Source organism: Zeus faber, assembly GCF_960531495.2.
Source record: "Zeus faber genome assembly, chromosome: 6".
NCBI lineage: Eukaryota > Metazoa > Chordata > Actinopteri > Zeiformes > Zeidae > Zeus > Zeus faber.
The window spans coordinates 32,434,157-32,453,550 of NC_137201.1; the positions used below are offsets into that span (position 1 = coordinate 32,434,157).

A 19,394-nucleotide genomic window follows, 5' to 3' on the forward strand; every position below is an offset into this window, starting at 1 on the left:
ACCGGATGTTATCGGACGCCGCTGGACGGAGGGAAGTTTGAAAAAGTAACGTCTGGGCGGAGGAGGGAGAGAGGGCTTTACGGAGCCGGCGGACGGTGGAGGTCACAGTCCCGCAAGCGCGATGATGAGGCCGGCGTAAGTTCATGTTTACCTTCCGAAACGATATATAATGATAACGAGGATAAATATCTCGGCGCTCGGCGGTGTTTTGTGATTTGTTGGGTCGCCGCCCCGCAGTTGCTTTGGCGGCGGACGACGACGCTGAAAGCCCAGTCGAGCTCCATGTTTTTTTTGTTTTCACGGAAACGGATTCTTAACGTTTGGAAAATAACGAAGCAGACGTGTTTGGTTTTGTTTTGTTTGGTTTTGTTTTTCCCTCCTATATTTCAACCACGACCCGCGTCCGGGTATAACGGGAACATGTGCTTGATTTACTTCCAGGAAGACGAAGACTCCGCGAAAGCCCCCGAGGAAACACCCCAGCAGCCAGAAAGACCCGGTCGGGGTGAGTTCTCCCCGACCACTGTCACCTCCAGAGCGGCTATCCACCGGGTGTCCTCCGCTGGCTTCACCCGGGTGACCCGAGTCGGACAGGGCGGTGCCAAGACACACACTCACACACACGTCGGCAATTATTGACATTACATTACATGAACATTTACATTCCTTCATTGATCAGACGCTGTTGTCCAAAGCGACGTGACGTGAGAGGTTAGAAACGAACAAACATCAACCTTTGGCGCAACCTCAAACTGCATGATCTCCTGTTTCTAAATTCAACCAGATACAGGTGCAAGTCGCTGGAAGGAATCTGAATAAAATGTGCCGTTATTTATTTATTTATTTATTTATTTTTAGGTCCGTCCGTCCCCCATTTTAGTGCATTATGTTTAATAACTCAACAGCTAGTCATCATAAACAGAAACAAGAATAGTTATAGCTAAGATAGGATCAGGTGTTCCTGAAAGAGAAGGGTCTTCAGGTGTTTCTTGACGGTTGTGAGTGTCTCTGCAGAGCGTAGCGAGCTGAGAGACTTGTTCCAACACTGGGGCACCACGCATGAGAAGAGTGGGTTGAGAGCTCACTCCACACAGTCAAGGCATCACCATCTTCCGCTCATTTGCAGACCACAGAGAGCGGGTTGAGGCGTGTGCCCTGATATGCGATGCAGTGTATGTGGGTGCTGGTCCAGTTACTGACCCGTAGGCCCGCGTCGATTTCAACGTGAAGCGGGCAGCTACAGGGAGCCAGTGGAGGAAGATGGAGAGAGGTGTGACATGTGGGGGGTACTGTAACTCAGGAGGTAGAGCTGGTTGTCTAGTAATCTAAAGGTTGCTGGTTGGATCCCAGGCTCCTCCTGCTAGCATGCTGTAGTGTCCTTGAGCAAGACACTTAACCCCTCATTGCTCCTGATGGCTGCGTCCGTCGCTGTTTGAATAATTGTAAGTCGCTTTGGATAAAAGCGTCTGCTAAATGACTAAATGTAAATGTAATGTGCACGCACGCATTGGCTGGCTGCACAGTGCATTGCACTGTTGCCTCACAGCAAGAAGGTCCTGGAATCGATTGCCGGCTGGGGTGCTGTTGGCACTGTGCTCCGACGGGTTATCTCGATTAGGAGCCTTTCTGTGTGGAGTTTGCATGTTCTCCCCGTGCTCACATGGGTCTCCTCCAACTTAAAAAAGTACCCCAATTAAAAACACGCAGAGACTGTCCTGTCCCTGACCACGATATGGATCCACCACCTGGAATTGGTCCCTGGGCACCAACATAGTGAAGGCTTTCCACTGCTCCCGGCTGCCCCCTGGAGGAAGGACAGCTGGGACGGGAGAAATGTAGAGGCAGAATTTCTCCACCACTTCCTGCATGTGTGTGTTGAGTGCAGTGCATCTGTGAGAATAGGAACAAAATGATTCTTGATTCTTGAGAACCAGGCGCATGGCTGTGGTTTAACAGTGAGTAGTGGTAGAGCAGCCAGTAGAGCGTTGCAGTAGTCTAGTTGTGAGATGACCAGCGCTGGGACAAGGAGCTGTGCCGAGTGCTCCGACAGATTTCGTGTGATCTTCCTGATGTTGTACGGTGTGTATCTGCAGAGTTGCGAGAAAGAGGAAATTTGATTAGGGAAGGTTAGCTGAACATCAATCACTACCCAAGATTTAAAGCAGATTTGGGTGGATTTAATGATGACCGGCCGAGCTGAACGTTTATGTGGTGTTGAATGGTTTGGACTAACCGGGACGTTGAGGAGTTCTGTCTGGGAAATATTCAGCTGGAGGTGGCGTTCCTTCATCCAGACAGAAAACTGTGAGGAATGTTAAGATTCTTGCTGGGGTGTGGTATCCGCTGTATAGTATCCCCAGTAGTGTATACACTACATTGTTATATCCATTTTGTTTTCCACCCACAGTATATGTATATATTTTATTTTATATCCTGTATATGTACACAAACTTTCACAACTTCTTATTTTTGTCTATCTGAATTATTCATAGAGGTTTGTTATTTATTGTTAGTTTTTTAGTTTATTGCATATTGCCATTTTTAAAAAAATCTCATTACTCTATTGTTGTTAACGCTATTGTAATTATTTGCTATTGTTGTGATGTGAACTGCTCGAACACCGCAATTTCCCCCTGAGGATGAATAATAATATACATCAGAATGAGTTTGTTCCGCCAGGTACATTCACATATACAAAGAATGTCATGAGGTTTGGTGCATTTCTCTACAGACAATTAGCATTATAAAAGCTTAAAAATCTCTATTGACCAAATGGTCATCAAAGCCTCTGCCAGGGATGAGCTGCTATGCGTTCGAATGGCTGATGTTTGCAACGCATTTCACTGCAACTCTGCCTGACTGTGGATGTGTATTAGGTCTACTGCCGGGTGCGGCCGCTGGGTGCTGAGGACGGGGAGTGCTGCATCGAGGTGATCAGTGCCAGCACCATCCAACTGCACGCTCCAGATGGACTCAGAGCCAACAGAAATGGAGAGTTCAAAGAGGTACCTGGGATCTGGTTGACCGCTGTCAAGACGGTTTTGCAGGGTGACTTGTGTTTAGACGGATCGGCTCTGCTTTGTCTCGTAGACACAATACTCCTTCAAGAAAGTGTTTGGAATTTCGACATCACAGATGGAGCTGTTTGAAGAAGTTGCCAAACCTCTTGTAGATGACCTCACCCATGGAAAAAACGGTATGTGTGTTTGCTTATGATTGGAACATTGTAGCTGGGTTCGACTGCCTGGCAGCACTAACACCACAGTCTCTGTTGGTGAAAGAAATATTACAGTGGTGAGAAATACCTCAATGTTGATCATTTGGGGTTGAATTCATAAGATATTTACGCACAAGAGACAAACAATCATGAGGATATGATGAGCAAGCAGGTTGAGGAATTAATAAGAACAGTCTATGAAGTTCAGAGAATCCTATTACTTCACTTTAATGCTCCTTAAAGAAAACATTTAACTTCGTATTAAGATGACCAGAATCCCAGACAAATCTAGTCTCTTATCACAGTATCGATATATCGCCTGACCCCAGTGTAACACGACTGAGAAGTTAATCACGTTACTGATTGTCTATTAAAATTGTGGTCAGTAATAAAGACTTTAGTTTCTCTACATCTCAGTAATGTAACTTGCTTGTTTTTAATTAAAGATATTTAAAACAAGAAACAGTGTCAGATTTATGGGGCACAAATGTGGCTTCTAGTTGACCTTTACTTTGCAGCCGAAAGAAAAAAAACCCTGTGTTGCTAACGGAAGCAGATGCTCTTCAAACTGAACGTGGAGTCCTTCGTTGGCAGACAGTATTTTCACTGCCAGAGCATTTCACAAATAAAGCCAACATGACGTGATCCGTTTCCATCCAGTAAACACATCTCTGGTTGACCAGCACGCTCCCGCCGTGCTGGTCAACCAGAGCTTTGCTGAAACGCTGTCACTTTTCATCTGCAGCTTGAATTGGAGGTCTTGTTTGCAAACAAACGGGTGGAATTGAAAATCTTCCACTTTGGATGTGTCCTGAATATGATGATGTCATCATAGGAAATTTGGTTTCTGTTTGTAATCTAATTGCCATAGTTTTCTGTGTTAAATTAAAGCACTAGTTACAATTTTATTTTTGGGATTTAATCATTCCACACCGTTTCATGTATTCTGTGACTCCCTAGTTCCACAGGGCGGCTAAGATCCTCTTGTGTGTTTGGTTTTCAGGACTGCTCTTCACGTATGGAGTAACAGGGAGTGGTAAGACCTTCACCATGACAGGCTCCCCGGGCCTGGGGGGACTTCTGCCCCGGTCCCTGGACATGATCTTCAACAGCATCGGCCCTTACCAGGCCAAAAGATTTGTAAGTGCAATAAATGGGACATAAAAGGAAATTCCACCCTGACTCTCTCTAGCGGTAGAAAGGTACTACTGTATGTTACCTGCAGGTTAAAATGAGCCCGGAGTCGTGAGTCCAGATATGTGCCCGAAAATACTGCCAATGCTCCAGCTTCCTGTAGGAGAGTTGTATAGTTATGTCAAATCAGCTTTTTCAAGAAATGTAGCCTGCTTAAAAAAATGATGCCCCGCTCTGTTGAATGTTTCTCTGCAGTGGAATTTCCCTTTTCAAATTTGGCATGTCATAATTTCTGGTCATTACCGGGGAAAAAAGTTAATTGATAAGACATTTTCCCCCTCTAAGGTTTTCAAGACTGATGATAAAAATTGCATGGAACTACAGAATCACGTTGATGCTTTATTGGAGCGCCAGAGGCGGGAAAACCAGCCAACTGTACCCAAAACGCCCTCCTCCAGGTGAGGACGCTGTAGGAAAGTGCACGTTAGCGGCTGTATGTAGTTGCATCCACATTGTGGCTGTCACATGGTGTGTTTGCTTTTGGTTATCCACTCTGCTTCTACATTGTGTAAAGTAACTGCTCTTTGTCAAAGAGGACCCATGATGCTCCTTTTTACACACGTTAATATATGTCTCTGAGGTCCCCAAAACATGTCAGATGTCACCACTCAGATTATGCACCTAGCCATTGTAACATACCTCTATCACCCCCTATTCCAAAACAGGCTGTTTTTTTTGTGGGAGGAGCCACCCTCCTGAGGCCTGAGTTCTGTGAGCCAATGGCGTTTGCGCATAGCTTCTGAGTTTTATTGTATTTACTCCGTAACCTTCACTGATTTCACCTTATCAGTCCACCAAAATCAATTCCTGAAATAATTTCAGGCGACAAAAACATAATGCAGATAACTTCACGTCTTGTATATTATAGACATTATCCTTTTATAAAGTGGAGTGAAATATATTTATTTATGAGTCTACATTGTACCAGAGACCTAGAGCTGCTTTCGGATTTGCTTATTGATTGAGACCTGTTTTAAACACAAAGAACAAACATACTGTATATTACAATATTACAGGGTTGAGGTGTCCAGTCGGAAAATAAAAACCTGGCATGGCTGTGTCCCCTTTTATTACAAACTTCTCTTCAGACACACTCTAACCTTTTCAGTTCAATTGACACAACCCCAAAGTACTTGTAACGTTGTGTGACCTCAAAGCTATCGGAGCCTTTTCCACTGGGTGTTTACAAAGAAAAGTCATTTTGGATTATAGAGTAGACAGAAATATTCCATGGATAAGAGAATTGCTGATTTTATTTTTTCAGTACAGACCTTGACTTAAATTTTGCCCGAAGTGATATAATCAAGCGTGAAATGTTATTTTCCAATGCTTTGAAATAAACTCAGCGTGTTGCGACGCACTGAACCGCTGTGCTGTCATTGACCACATTGTGATCTTTTAGGCAAAGGCTCGATCCCGAATTTGCCGACATGTTCGCTCCCGAGGAGGCGTGCAGGGCGGACAGCGTGGACGAGGACAGCACCTACAGCGTCTTTGTCTCCTACATAGAGATTTACAACAACTACATCTTCGATCTTTTGGAAGAAACTCCGTACGACCCTATCAAACCAAAGTGAGTTTTTGCTTTAGGAAAAAAAAAATCCTATAATAATTCCTACTTTCTGTTTTTGGATGAATAATTCATTTGGAAATGCTAAAGAGTAAAGTATATTTAACTCATACATTTATCCAAACTAGTAGAGGGATAAATGTCTTCTTCTCTTTCCGTTAGGTGGAATGGTGGAGGCACTCCTGTGCAGCCCAACACTGAGTTCATGTACGTGACCAGTGCAAACTCCCAAATCAGCCTCATTCAGCTTCTAATGAGGCTGATTTGGGCTTGGACTAGTCTCTTTGGCATCATTGTTCAGTCCCACCAGGATCTCACTCTATTTTGTGTCAACTGTTTTTCGTTAGTTGACAGTATTTGTTTTTGTGCGTGACTAAAAGATTTCAAGATCTAGTTAGTATCCTGCCAGAACGTTTTGGGAACGTTGCTATGGTAACATCATTGTCATGGCAATGGTTCTAGATTGATAAATGGAATCGTGCCGCCAAATTTGAAAGCTTTTTTTTTTTTTTTTTATGTGTGTAAATATTGCAGGGATTGATTTTTCGGGGATTGGTAGAATTTGCGTAGGCAAATTCCTGGAGGGACTGATTATAGTTTTAGATGCTTATAATCACTAAAATTGCATCATACAGATTCATGCAGACGTATGGCAGTCAATATAAACCATTCATTAAAGGTAGTGTGTAGAATTTACAGAACAGACTTGGAATATAATATTCCATATGTAGGTTTTAATTAGTGTATAATCCCAGCGTGGGTACGCTTCACACAGGCTGCCATGTTGCACTGCCATGGGGAGAAATCTACAGCTGGTTGTGATCTGCAGCCTCACCGCTAGAGGCCCCTAAATTCTACACTGCACCTTTATGGCTGAATCGTGCACGTCCTTCCTTTTGTTTCCAGTTTCCTTTCCTTCGGTTTTTCCTACCATCATCTACTAAGGCTTGGATGTTCAGGCATCTGTTTTCTGTGTTTTTACAAATGTGTCTTGTGAACCATTCTTTTACCCTGTTGCTTTTTAGAATAATCCTCCGCAGCAGACATTTAACCCCTGGTTTGTGCTGCTTCACATGAATCTTCCTGAATGAAGTCTAAATTTGTAATGTTCGCTTTGTAACTTTTTTTTTGGTGTTTTGAAACTAAAAACCCTCTTTCAGCTACTGATCTCTTGAACCTCCTCTGTCCAGACCGCCGCAGTCCAAAATCCTGAGAGAAGATCAGAACCACAACATGTATGTGGCGGGATGCACGGAGGTGGAGGTCAAGTCCACCGAGGAGGCCTTTGAGGTTTTCTGGAGAGGTAAGCTGCTGCTCGGCTCGGACTTGTAGGATCCAGAACACGGGGAGCGCTGTGTTGATGATGGGATGTTTCAGACTTGGCATTGCCGCCCTCCGGGGTCGGCTCTGGCCAGGGGATGACCCAGATTAATCTTCTCTCTGAGCAGTTTGGGGGGGAATCATGCAGATTGGTGGGTGCCATGGGTGCTGTTAAGGGATGATGAAGAAACTTGTGTTTTGTTGTTTTTTCCCCCAAGGTCAGAAGAAGAGGAGGATAGCTAACACTCAGCTGAACAAGGAGTCCAGTCGCTCCCACAGCGTGTTCATCATCAAACTGGCTCAGGCGCCGCTGGACGCAGACGGAGAACACATTCTGGTGAGTTTGTTTGTTCATTCAGATATTGTGTTCTGCATACAACAGCCCATCTGAAATCTCAAAAGTAGATGTATACATTATCTACGCTTTGAACTAAAAAAAAAATCGACTTGAGAGAGCGAGCCTGTGAAATATTTTCATATAATGTATATGACCCACCGCAGCCTTTAGTTACATTTGGTGGCTTTTGACTTTTCTTTTTTTATTCTTTTCTCTCATCATTTGGAAGGGAAGAATCAGAGCTTCAGAACAAGGTGTCACTTGTGCAAATGAAGCAAATATTTTTAAAGCTGTGACTTGTTAATGACAAGGGTGTGGCAAACTGTGATTCTGGGATAATCCCCTTCAAAGTTTTCCCCACACTTGGCTCTATTCAGCCAGTTCCCAGAATGCAAATAGTTGGAGGACCAACACAGCCACATGGCCAATTGACACCTTGCTGAATGGGGACTTGACACCCTGCTAAATGGGGCAATCGCTGCATTGTTCTTGTGATTCGAGGGAATGTTAAACAGCGGCATTGACACACAACATCTTTTGTTTTTAAAAGGGGTTATATTTAAGAGTAAGAATATACATGTTTTATAAAAATGGAATTATTAAGGAGTTTAAAAGCGCAGACAACACGTCTATCAATAACATGAGTCTCAGTATATCAGCCTCGCTGTGTCATTTAATATATAAATGTGCGTAAGCCAAATGTCTTCAAAGTTGTTGAGTTATTATGTGGGCTAACCCCACACTACTCCAGCTACACTCTGAGAGCCTATTTGGGGCCTCTTTTCGTTTTCATCCCTGACTGCATTTGCAGGTAAACTTGAGAATCTTGTTAATTTCTACTTGTTCATGAATCTATATCACCAACCTCAACGGACTTTATCACGTCATTAACTTCTTTGGTTGTAACAACAACGGGCGTGTTCGGTCTCCTCGGTGGTTCTTGAAAATATTCAGTTTCATCGTCACATTAAGTTTGAAATCTGCTGTTTTGAAATGTTCTCCAAGTCCGGGATAATATCAGATTCAGCGGTGCTGTTGCTCTCAGCGTCGCTGTCGGAGAACTGACTATCATCGCGGAAAATGAAGTCCAGTACGTGTTGCTTAAACTGACTTGGATCTATCGCATTGGTCAGATTAATGTCCGCGATATGATTTAGATCTTCCTCCACCCGCTTCTCGTAATCCATATCAACAAGGAGATTAAAGTTTTCACAGACAAGTGAAACCAAAGGATCCTCGTTTTATTTACGGAAGTGACGTCAGCGTGACTTCTTCGATGGTACACGTTGGTACACGCCCACTCCACAATGTCTCAGTTTGTGTGTAAAAGTAGTACGATTTAAAGGTTGAACTCTATCAAAACGGTTTCACATTGTAACTTCACATCACATGGAATATGGAGGAATGATGTTCACCTGGACGGTCGCTTTAAAAGAAACCATCGATCTGCGTTGTTCAGCGTCTCGGTAAGTGAACTGTGTTTCCCACGTGTAATCTAACGGGAATATATAACCCCACGGTTTTACATTTTTCTACTATTTATAAATCAAACTAGGTTTTTAAATTTGTTGACAGATTAAAAAAAAAAAACCACTAAGGAACACATTTCTTGAAAAATCTAATTTTTCTTCTAGAAAGGTTTTTTTCAACTTATTTGGCTGCTCCTGGCACTTTTAGAAATGTGCGACAATGCGGGTTTTGCTGTGGTGGGTCACAAATGTGCTTATTTTGCTGATACAAAATGATTGAGCTAAAACGGCTTGAAATGTCCTGAACAAAATGTATTGATGCATCGCAACACCCTGCATAACATCAGCCTTTACGGTGGCGGTATTGAATATCTTTCTGAACGTGTGTTTTAGGATAGGACCCAGGTGGTGGTGAGCCAGCTGTGCCTGGTGGACCTGGCGGGAAGCGAACGCACCAGCAGGACCCGGGCGGAGGGCAGTCGGCTCAGAGAAGCAGGTTTGTTGCTTCCCTAACAAACGAGCTCCCGCTTCTCGTCTCGCTGAGACTCCTTTGAGGTGAAACGCCTTCTGTCACTGCAGGGAACATCAACCAGTCCCTGATGACTCTGAGAACGTGCATCGAGGTTCTGCGTGAGAACCAGACCTGTGGCACAAACAGGGTTTGTCTTTCCTCCGTGGTCTGCTCTCCTGATTTTCACTCATGCACTATAAAGTTCAATTTTATTATTATTATTATTCATTTTTTTCCCCCACAGATGGTCCCTTACAGAGACTCGAAGGTCACCCTCCTGTTCAAAAACTACTTTGACGGCGAGGGGAAGGTTAGGATGGTGGTGTGTGTGAACCCCAAGGCAGACGACTACGAGGAAACCATGGTACGTACTCCCCTCCCATGGAGAGTCCTTTACACCAGAATGTAAACATCTTCATTGAAATGTAGTCATCATTTATACTGTGTGCGGGCAGCTGGTGATGCGCTTTGCAGAGATGACCCAGGAGGTGGAGATTGCCCGGCCGGTGGATCGGCCCATCTGTGGCTTGGCTGCAGGCCGGCGGCAGAGGAACCAGGCCTTCAAAGAGGAACTGTCTCGCAAGTTGGAGGAGCGCGGTGGACCGACCGACAGAGGTGATCAGACCGGGGTTTTTAATAGTCTTCACAGCCTGGAGCCTGACTTCTTTACCAGTTTCTCTACTGACTACTGCCCATTTCGTTTTCATTGAACATTGGGAGTACTGAAGTAAAGGTCACACACTGAATCTCAAAATCTACAGAATAGATTGTACAACGAGGATGACTACTAATTTCTCTTTTTTACCATTAGCTGACTTTGGAAAGGAAATGATTTGTGTTCCATATTCCCTATCTTTTCTGATATTGAAGAAAGCCAGAGCCATGCATGTAAGCATTTTGTTGTAGAGACTATTATTATTGATTTTAGGTATGTAATAAAATTTTAAATAAACATTCCAGGTGGTTACATAAAAACAAAGCAGTTTTAAACAAAGAAATCGACAAACAAAATGACATGACATGACACTTTGCGCTGAATTCCAGACTGCTTCGATGGCTGATGCTATAAAAATAGATTTTGGATATGTGGCCTTAGTCGTGGCCTTTGCTTCGTTCCCAGACGTTGCTGCTGTTCTGAGCCAAATGGTGCAGCGCCCCCCTCCTCTTCCCTCCTCCGAGCTCTTGGACCCCAACGACAACGTGACACTGCCCCGGCTGGTGGAGGCTCTGGAGCAGAGGCACCGCTTCCGGCAGCAGCTGATCGAGGAGTACCAGCACGTGGGTTAGTGACAGCCGCCGTGGTTCTACCAGGGGTGTAACCATACACTCAGCTCGCAATTAAATAAGGTCACAATTTTTGGAACAAACTTACAGTTTGTCCTACAGTTTCTGAGTGCAATTGCACTTGTACACCACTACTCATAAAACTCGGTCCAGTGTCCGAAAATAATTTATTTTACAGGACGAATTTGAACCATATCGGTCACGTTTCAATAACAGTCTATGTTACAAACGCAAATATAATGTACATCTATGATACAGCGACCCTTGCACGCACCTCGCTGCTGCAGCGATCGCTCAGTCCACGGCCTGCCGGAGCCACAGGGAGAGGGCGGGTGTTCGGCCCCCTGCTTCCGGTGTAGGTACCAGATGTGCTCAGCCTGGCAGATCGGCTCGCACGTGTGAGTCAGGGTGAAACAAACCCGGTGATGTCATGTGGGAAAATGATTGTTCTCCATGTTCCCTAAAAGTCGTTCAGTAGTAGTAGAATTTCCTGCAAATTGACGGCACGGAGAATGGAAGTACGTGGGAATGGGGAGCCGAATCCAAATAAAGTTAAATAAACAAATTGTGGGTTTTTACAAATATTTATTTCATACAAATGTTTTTTGACATTTAAAGCAACCATTTATGATCATGATTCTTATTATTCTTATTATTATTTTCAATTTAATTGGTTTTCAAAAATATATATGGTGGGGACTCTGCCCTCTGGCGTTTAAAGTATGTAAATGAAAAATGAGTAAATTTAGTTGATACCGCATCCATTTCTTTCAACGTCTAGGTTTTATGTTGTGTTCATCTAACTTCCGCCCCCACACCACAGCGAACATGATGAGGTCTGCACTCAAGGAGCAGGACGTCAACCTGGTCTCCAGAGAGAATTTCATCCACCAGCAAAACGGAAAACTGGGAGAGAAGGACCGAGTCATTCAGAGCCAAAAGGCAGAGCTGGAGCGCTTGGAAAAGAGAACCAAAATGCAGGAATCCAAGGTGCGAGGAGACGAGAACATTTACCAGAACCTGATATTTCCGCTGCTGATATACAGTTTACCATTTATACTTTACTTTTGGGTAATTACCAATGGTGTTGATCATTTTCACAGAGCGCTCTGTGGGAAACATAAAGTGCCTGGTTGTCTTTGTGACACAGAGCAAATAATAATAATAATAATAATAATACCAGTAAAACACTACGGGGGGTTGAAAAGTTGTCTATTGCTTGCTAAGTGTCTTACCTTAAACGTCTCCCTGCTCATTGGACAGATCGACATCCTGCAGAAAACCAACAACATGTATGAGGAGAACAAGCGGTCGCTGCAGCAGGAGCTGGAGACCAGGGAGCAGAGGCTGAAGAGGGAGCAGTGTGAGAAACGGCGCATGGCGCAGCACATGCAGGGCGTGGTCTCTGACACGCAGTTCAAGTGGGAGAAGGAATGTGTGAGTGCTTTCAAATGGCCTCACAAACTAACACTTGACCAAAACACGAATCCCGCTCCCATTCCCCTGATTCTTCCCATGTAGATGTTGTGTATTTACTGTGCACCTCACAGGGAAAGGACTCTTTTCCCCCCTCGGTCTTAGTTTGCGTGTGTGAAACTTGACATTTATACTATTTAAGACGAGTATGTACCTATTGAAAATATAAGACTTTCTAAGACATTAACGGCACAGTTTAACAAAGTTAAAGTCGCGCACCTGCCCTGAAGCCTCGCCCCGCCGGCTCGTTTTTTTTATTGAAGTTTATTAATATCACACACGTCGTGTGTCCAAATTGCACCAAACTGAAAACTACAAACCCTCAAGTGTGAAGCACATGGAGTGAACGGCTGTCAAGATAATGGAAGGACACGGGGGGGATTCCTCCTTTTTATAGTTAGATCTTGAGTGTGTGTGGTTCAACTCATCACTCCATCCCTCTTCATCCTCTTGTTCTTCTACATCCTCTTCATCCTCCCCCTCTTCATCTTCTTCTTCATCCTCTTCTCTTCATCCTCTTCTCCTCTTCATCCTCTCCCTCTCTTCATCCTCTTCTACCTCTTCCTTTGAACAGGAGCGACGGGTCAACGCCAAGCAGCTTGAAATGCAGAACAAACTGTGGGTGAAAGACGAGAAGCTGAAGCAGCTGAAGGCCATCGTCACGGAGACCAAGGCGTCCGGCGGCCTGGAGCCTCAGCACCGGCAAGCCTCGCGACCCCCCAGGGAGGAGCGCACCCTCGCCAAGAGATCGGCCTCCCCCCCGAGCGTTCCGGTACGTCCAGCAGCCTCCCAGGCCCCGCCCCCTCCCCCCATCAGCACCTCTACTAACCCTGCCATGTTCCTGTTGTGTTGACGCCATCCAGTTCAGGCCAGATCCAGGGTCAGTGAGTTCCATGAGAGATTTTAATCAGGACGCGAGGCCGACGCCCTCCCCGTGCGTCTCTGAGGTGGAGTGGACGAGCCCCCTCTCCCCGGGGAGCGCCTCGGAGCCCGGGAGCTGGCCCACCTCCCCCACCTACCATGTAGACATAGAGCAGAGAGGCTGGAGGGTCAGTGCTGTAGCCAACAATAGAGCAAGAGAAATATCATCCTTATGTGTTATTAACCTGTTATGTGGGTCTAGCTTTCTGTTGTTTGTAGGGATGGGTGGAGATAAAGATGGGTGTATAGCTTCAAGAAGAGTCTAAATTAAAATGACCCTGAATGTCTGAATGACTTTATACTAAAATCCTTTGGGTTTTTTTCCTCCTACTTGACTAAATTATCGTTCTTGCTTGAACAACACATCACTGAAAATGTCAAGGCTTTCTCTAGCTCCTTAACATCTTAATTTCTTTAATTTAACTTCAAAAAGTATTTTCTTGAAGATCCACGCAGGCAGCCTGTTGGATGCAAGCGACATATACACTGATCAGCCACAACATTAAAACAGTGACAGGTGAAGTGAATAACATTGATCATCTGGTTCCAGTGGCACCTGTCAAGGTGTGTGTGTGTGTGTGTGTGTGTGTGTGTGTGTGTGTGTGTGTGTGTGTGTGTGTGTGTGTGTGTGTGTGTGTGTGTGTGTGTGTGTGTGTGTAAAAACATACACACTGTTATATATTATTATTATATTATGCAGCAGGTGAAGAGTCAGTTGTTGAGGTTGATGTGTTGAAGCAGCGTAAGGATCTGAGCCACTTTGACAAGGAGCACATTGTGATTCTGGACGACTGGGTCAGAGCATCTCCACAACCACAGGTCTTGTGGGATGTTCCCAGTATGCAGTGGTTACTACCCACCAAAAGTGCTGCAAGGAAGGACGACCGGTGAACCGCCGACATGGACAACCATGGGCTCATTGATGCACGTGGGGAGTGAAGTGTAGCCCGTCTGGTTGGATCCCACAGAAGAACGACTGCAGCACAAAGTGTTGAAAAGTGAATGTTGCTGTGATAGAAAGGTGTAGAACACACCGTGCATGGCAGCTTGCTGCGTATGGGAGCACTCACAGTGTCCATGCTGACCCCTGTCCACCCCTGAAAGCACCTACAATGGACACGTGAGCATCACAACTGAACCATGGAGCAATGGAAGAAGGTGACTGGTCTGATGAATCACCTTTTCTTCTACATCATGTGGATCGGCAGGTGCATGTGCGGCGTTCACCTGGGAAAGAGTTGGCACCAGGATGCATTATGGGAAGAAGGCAGTGTGATGCTCTGGACAATGTTCTGCCGGGAAACCTTGATCTCGATCCGATGGAGCATCCGTGGGATGTGCTGGAACAAAAACCCGAGGCATGGGGGCCCCACCTCCAACTTCCAGGACTTACAGGATCTGCTGCTAACATCTTGGTGCCAGATACCACAGGACACCTTCAGTGTCTGGTGGAGTCCATGCCTCCACGGGTCACAGCTATTTTGGGGACACGAGGGGGAGCTACACAATATTACTGTTATTAGTGGTGGTTTTAATGTGGCTGATCGGTGTATATATTGGTCGTACCCTGAGCGTAGTGAATCGCCTGTTCGTGTTTCTGTGGTGGATCATCATACTAATCATATTATTTGATTATTTGAACGTTCTCTCTGGCGTTCTCTGCGGACAGACCACCGCCCCAGTGCGGCTGCTGCACCGGCGTTCGCGCTCGGTCGACGGGGAAAAGTGGGTGGACCACAAGCCGTCGTCCTGCGTGGACCTTGACACCGTGATGCAGCCCGTCCTCCCCAACGCCATCAAGGTGTCGGCCCCCAGCGAGAAGGCCCTGGCCAAGTGCGACAAGTACGTCCTGACCCACCAGGAGGTCGCCTCCGACGGGGAGATCCACACCAAGCTCATCAAGGTGAAATGACCTTAACTCTGTTCTTCAGGTGGTAAGAGAATGGTACAGATATATTAGATTGATTGATTATTGTATTGCATATTTAACATAACATTGTTTCTGTGGCTTTGTGCTGGATGCTTGTGAACATCCTGTGGTTCTTCTTTCCAACAGGGTGAAGTGATAAAGACCAGGGGAGGAGGACAGGCCGTCCAATTCACGGACATCGAGACTCTGAAGCAGCAGCTCACCACGGCCTCCGGGTGAGAGTCCACACACACACACACACACACACACACACACACACACACACACACACACACACACACACACACACACACACACACACACACACACACACACACTGCCCGGTAGAACAATCTGTCCATGGTGCTCATCACTCTGTCTCCTTGAAGCCGCAAGCGGAGGTCGTCAGAAGAAACGCCGCCGCCCGATCAGGACAAGCGGTCGGATGGTGACTGGACCGACGTGGAAACGAGGGTGAGAGACGTCGAGCGTCCGTTGTCACTACAATATGAAAAATCTTCTCAGTCCCGATCAAGCAACAACTCGAAACTGTGTCCAATCCTGCAAATCAAAGTTCTTTACATAAAAAGAAGGGTTTCACATTGAGCTAATATTCCTTCATGGAAGGTTCTAATCCGCAGTTCAGTTGTGCCCAACGTGATTTGAACCACAAAGCCACTGGTGCCACTACAATAAGTGAAAATCACAAATAAAATCTTCATTTCAAGATTCATTTTTTTATTAAACAAGTGACAAGACTTGCGCCCTCGGTACGAGCTAATGCTAACTTCCATAGGAATGTAAACAAATCCCAAGACAACTGCCAAACTTGACCAAATGTCCCAGTGTTGTTGCTCGGATCCTGGTGGAACTGACCTTCTAACCGGCTCCTCTCCTCCCTCAGTGCTCCGTGGCCCTGGAGATGAGGGCTGGGTCCCACCTGGGGCCCGGCTACGAGCATCACGCCATCCCCAAGTACGTGGACCTTTCATGGCACAACAACACCAGATCAACTGAAGTTAGAAAATACACAAATAAATCTTTGACGCTTTTAAATGATTTGCTCACGATGAAGGGAAAAAATAGTTGGATGTTTTATTTAGAAAAGGGTCATGGGGGATTTTGTCTTCAATAATATACAAAGAGTTAGAATCAAACCACAACTTAAAATTCAGTTCATTTTTTTGTTAGTTTGCTCACAAATCATTACATTACATTTTGGTTGCTTTATGAAATAATCACTGGAAAGAAGATTCTTGTGTTTGTTAGCAAGTTATGCTAAGCTAGCCATGTGAGTTTGTTCTTGTGTTTGTTTCTTCCACAACTTTTGAACTTTTGTTTTGCTAAAACTGACATTAAAAGCTCTTATGTCTTAAAAACAATAATTATAATTTATAATAGATAATTAATTCCCTGGAACCGCTGCTGTTTGTTTCAGACGCAGAAAGCCGTGAACTGCAGGCGCTTCACTCCCTTCCACCCTCCATGTGCAATAGTGGGAACTTCAAACCTTTTTTTATTTTTTATTATTACATTTAGGTTTGATATTTAAAATGTACGTGTGCATAGGCTTTATATTCATGGTTCACCAAAGTTTAAACCAGTGTTTAAAATGTATTCTTTTGATGCAAATTGGAGAGAAAAAAGAAATTATTATGAGACTTTAAAAGAAGTGACAAGTTGTTGGTTTTTTTTGTTTGTTTTAGGTTTTTTTGTTTTTGTTTTTTTTGCGTGTTTTCCTGCTTGGTTTGGTAGAATGTGGTGGAGGTAAAGCGCGCCCCCCCCCCCCCCCCCCCCCCCCCCATGCACCAGAATTAAACACAGCCACTAATCTGTGTGCTTGGCATTTCAAGTGTAAATGTCCATCTCTATTTGGGATACATGGTCTAACTGATTAGTACATGGACATTCAAATATAATTTAAATATGCTTATACTTATTTTAGTGCGTTTATCCTCCAGATCATAAGAAATGTATATTTCTCCCGTCATCACAGCACAGACCGTGCATATAAAGTCCTGATATTCATCTTATTGAATAGAAAAGCCCGTAACGGTGTCTGCTGGAACGTGCTATGCAACCTGTCGGCGTGTTGGACTCACTGCAGTTACACTGGAGACGCTCCAAGAATTTTAAAAGGTGCAGCCGCAGGAGAGCAGGAGAGGCACTCCAGCTGCCTGGAGACTATATTTTTTATATACATGTATTTTTGTATTCACTTAAAACTTGTAAAACACCTTGTTAAACCATCACAACCAGGTGTAATTATTGTACATATAGGCATATTATACAGATTCATGTCTTTTTGACCATGTGACATCACTCCCTTTGGCCACTAGATGGAGCCAGAGCGCTGCGGTAGTTTTCTTGCTATCCTACACAATCCTTCCCCATATTTAACATTTTTCAGAAGCCTAATGCATGTTTGCTATGACATTTCTCTAATCAGCTGAGACACTTGTTTTCCGAGCGGTTCATGTAAAGCTGTGGCTCCACGCCGCCATAGAAAGTTACATATAAACAAAGTCTGTTTTCAATTAGTGTTCATGCTTCATTATATGTTCATCGTCTTCAATAAGATTCTTGGTGTTATTCTGGTTCTGTGATGAATCCGATTTGTGTTGTTTAAAGGCCACAGGTCTCCTGCTGTTCTAATCATTTTACACTCATGATTTGGCCGGGAAGAGATTAAACTATATGCCGACATGTGTGGATTAGTTTGGGTTATTTCAAAGATGGTACATAAACTAGAGCAGTGGTGGCCAACCTGTGGCATGAGGGCCATCTGTGGCCTGTAGACCCCCACAGAGGATGAAAAGTTGAGATTTACTTATGATCAATTCTTAAAAAGGATATCTTTAATTAAACTTTAACTCTTGATTTCCTTTTATGATATTTGGATAAATAGGGTAATTAAATATATCTTTTATATTGATATTTTACCGTTTTGGGACACTTTGCAGCAGTTGCTCTGTGGCCTCTCATGTGGCCTGTGGTTGAAACCAGGTTGGACACCAGTGAAGCGCTCGGTAGAAGAACGGATCGCACGTCACTGCGGTTCACACATGGACCTCGCTGGGAAAAAGACCTTTTCTGAAACTCCCGCAGCTCGTGTGGGAGTGGATCATCAAACCGGGAGTGGAACCCTCATCCACTCAGCGCCTGGCTGAGTTTCGGCTGCAACGTGCCGAAGAGCGGCGGCCGTGGAGCCTCTCATGGGGGGTCAAGAGCCCAGGGCAGCCGGCAACCAATAAACCCAATCCAATGAGAGTTGGAGTGGTTTGCGTTTTGATGAGCTTTACCAGGACCGACGACTGGGAAATGTTCACGCTGAATACAAACTGCACGTGATACTTGTAATCACAGTGTACTTAGATTACCATTGAATCTATCATTTCTATTCAGATTCAGAATCCTAAATCAGAAAAACAATCCCGGCTGTTTGTCGCTGTTTTGATTTTGTTCTCAAGTGGATAAATAGAGCGTGAGAAAATGGAATATTTATTCTTGGCACCAAGCTCCACCGCCCCGACGCGCCGAGGCGGGCCGCTGGTGCCGCGAGCGCCAGGATCCCACCTCAGCTGATCCAGTTGCTCTGCGTTTCAAGAAGGGTCGGGTGGGTCGCCCACATCGCTGCCGACCCTCGGCGCAGAGCGTGCGCATGCCGGTCTCCGCCCAGAGCGACTTGGCTTTGGGCGCAATGAGGGCAGTGCGTCCCCCCCCCAAACATGAGGACTCACTCATGGTGATGAGGAAGGTGGTCACACAGACGTGACCGATCTTCTGCTGGCAGCGCTTTGTCGGTCGCTCTGCTACCTTGACAGCTGCCACAGTGTGGAGGTGGAGTTGGAACGGACCCCGGAATCGGGTCTTGTTCCAGCGCTTACCGCCCAGTCACCCTGTTGGAGGTCGGGCAGCTGTCCTTCGAGCGGGGCGGACGGGGCCCGACCCCGTCACCTTGGTCTCGATACGTTGCTCCTGCCTGGTCTCCTCTTCCGTCCTTCACATTGTGCCGTCTCCCCCTTGGTGACAACACTGTCCGGTTTACACTGCAGCGTCTTTCAAAATCACACAACTACCTCGCTTCCCCAGTTATCATCATTAATCAAAACTGGACTGCATCCCAAATCCAAGGAAATAAAACAAATGATCAAACTAAACTAACTTGCATAGAAATGGCCAAGCA

General features: G+C 45.1%; 1 protein-coding gene across 2 annotated transcripts; it reads left to right on the forward strand.

The window, feature by feature from the left end:
• Window positions 1-70: 70 nt before the first annotated feature.
• On the forward strand, window positions 71-17,901 carry kif23 (kinesin family member 23). Of its 2 annotated transcripts, XM_080001693.1 has the most exons (23): window positions 71-135; window positions 442-505; window positions 2,877-3,005; window positions 3,091-3,196; window positions 4,221-4,357; window positions 4,697-4,809; window positions 5,814-5,984; window positions 6,144-6,188; window positions 7,172-7,284; window positions 7,520-7,638; window positions 9,501-9,603; window positions 9,687-9,766; window positions 9,863-9,982; window positions 10,074-10,233; window positions 10,739-10,900; window positions 11,726-11,892; window positions 12,166-12,339; window positions 12,953-13,150; window positions 14,969-15,202; window positions 15,356-15,444; window positions 15,598-15,682; window positions 16,113-16,183; window positions 16,647-17,901. In XM_080001693.1, exons 1-23 carry the CDS (start codon window positions 122-124, stop codon window positions 16,660-16,662), a joined length of 2,670 nt encoding a protein of 889 aa, XP_079857819.1. In that variant the 5' UTR covers window positions 71-121; the 3' UTR covers window positions 16,663-17,901. The 2 variants fall into 2 exon arrangements, with proteins under 2 accessions (XP_079857819.1, XP_079857820.1); XM_080001694.1 differs by lacking the exon at window positions 6,144-6,188.
• The last annotated feature ends 1,493 nt before the right edge of the window (window positions 17,902-19,394 follow it).

Bases quoted from the DNA above. Each gene is read 5' to 3' on its own strand.
- kif23 (XM_080001693.1), top strand. The intron at 4,358-4,696 runs GTAAGTGCAATA...TCCCCCTCTAAG, and splicing joins CTTACCAGGCCAAAAGATTT to GTTTTCAAGACTGATGATAA. The intron at 13,151-14,968 runs GTACGTCCAGCA...CTCTGCGGACAG, and splicing joins CCTCCCCCCCGAGCGTTCCG to ACCACCGCCCCAGTGCGGCT.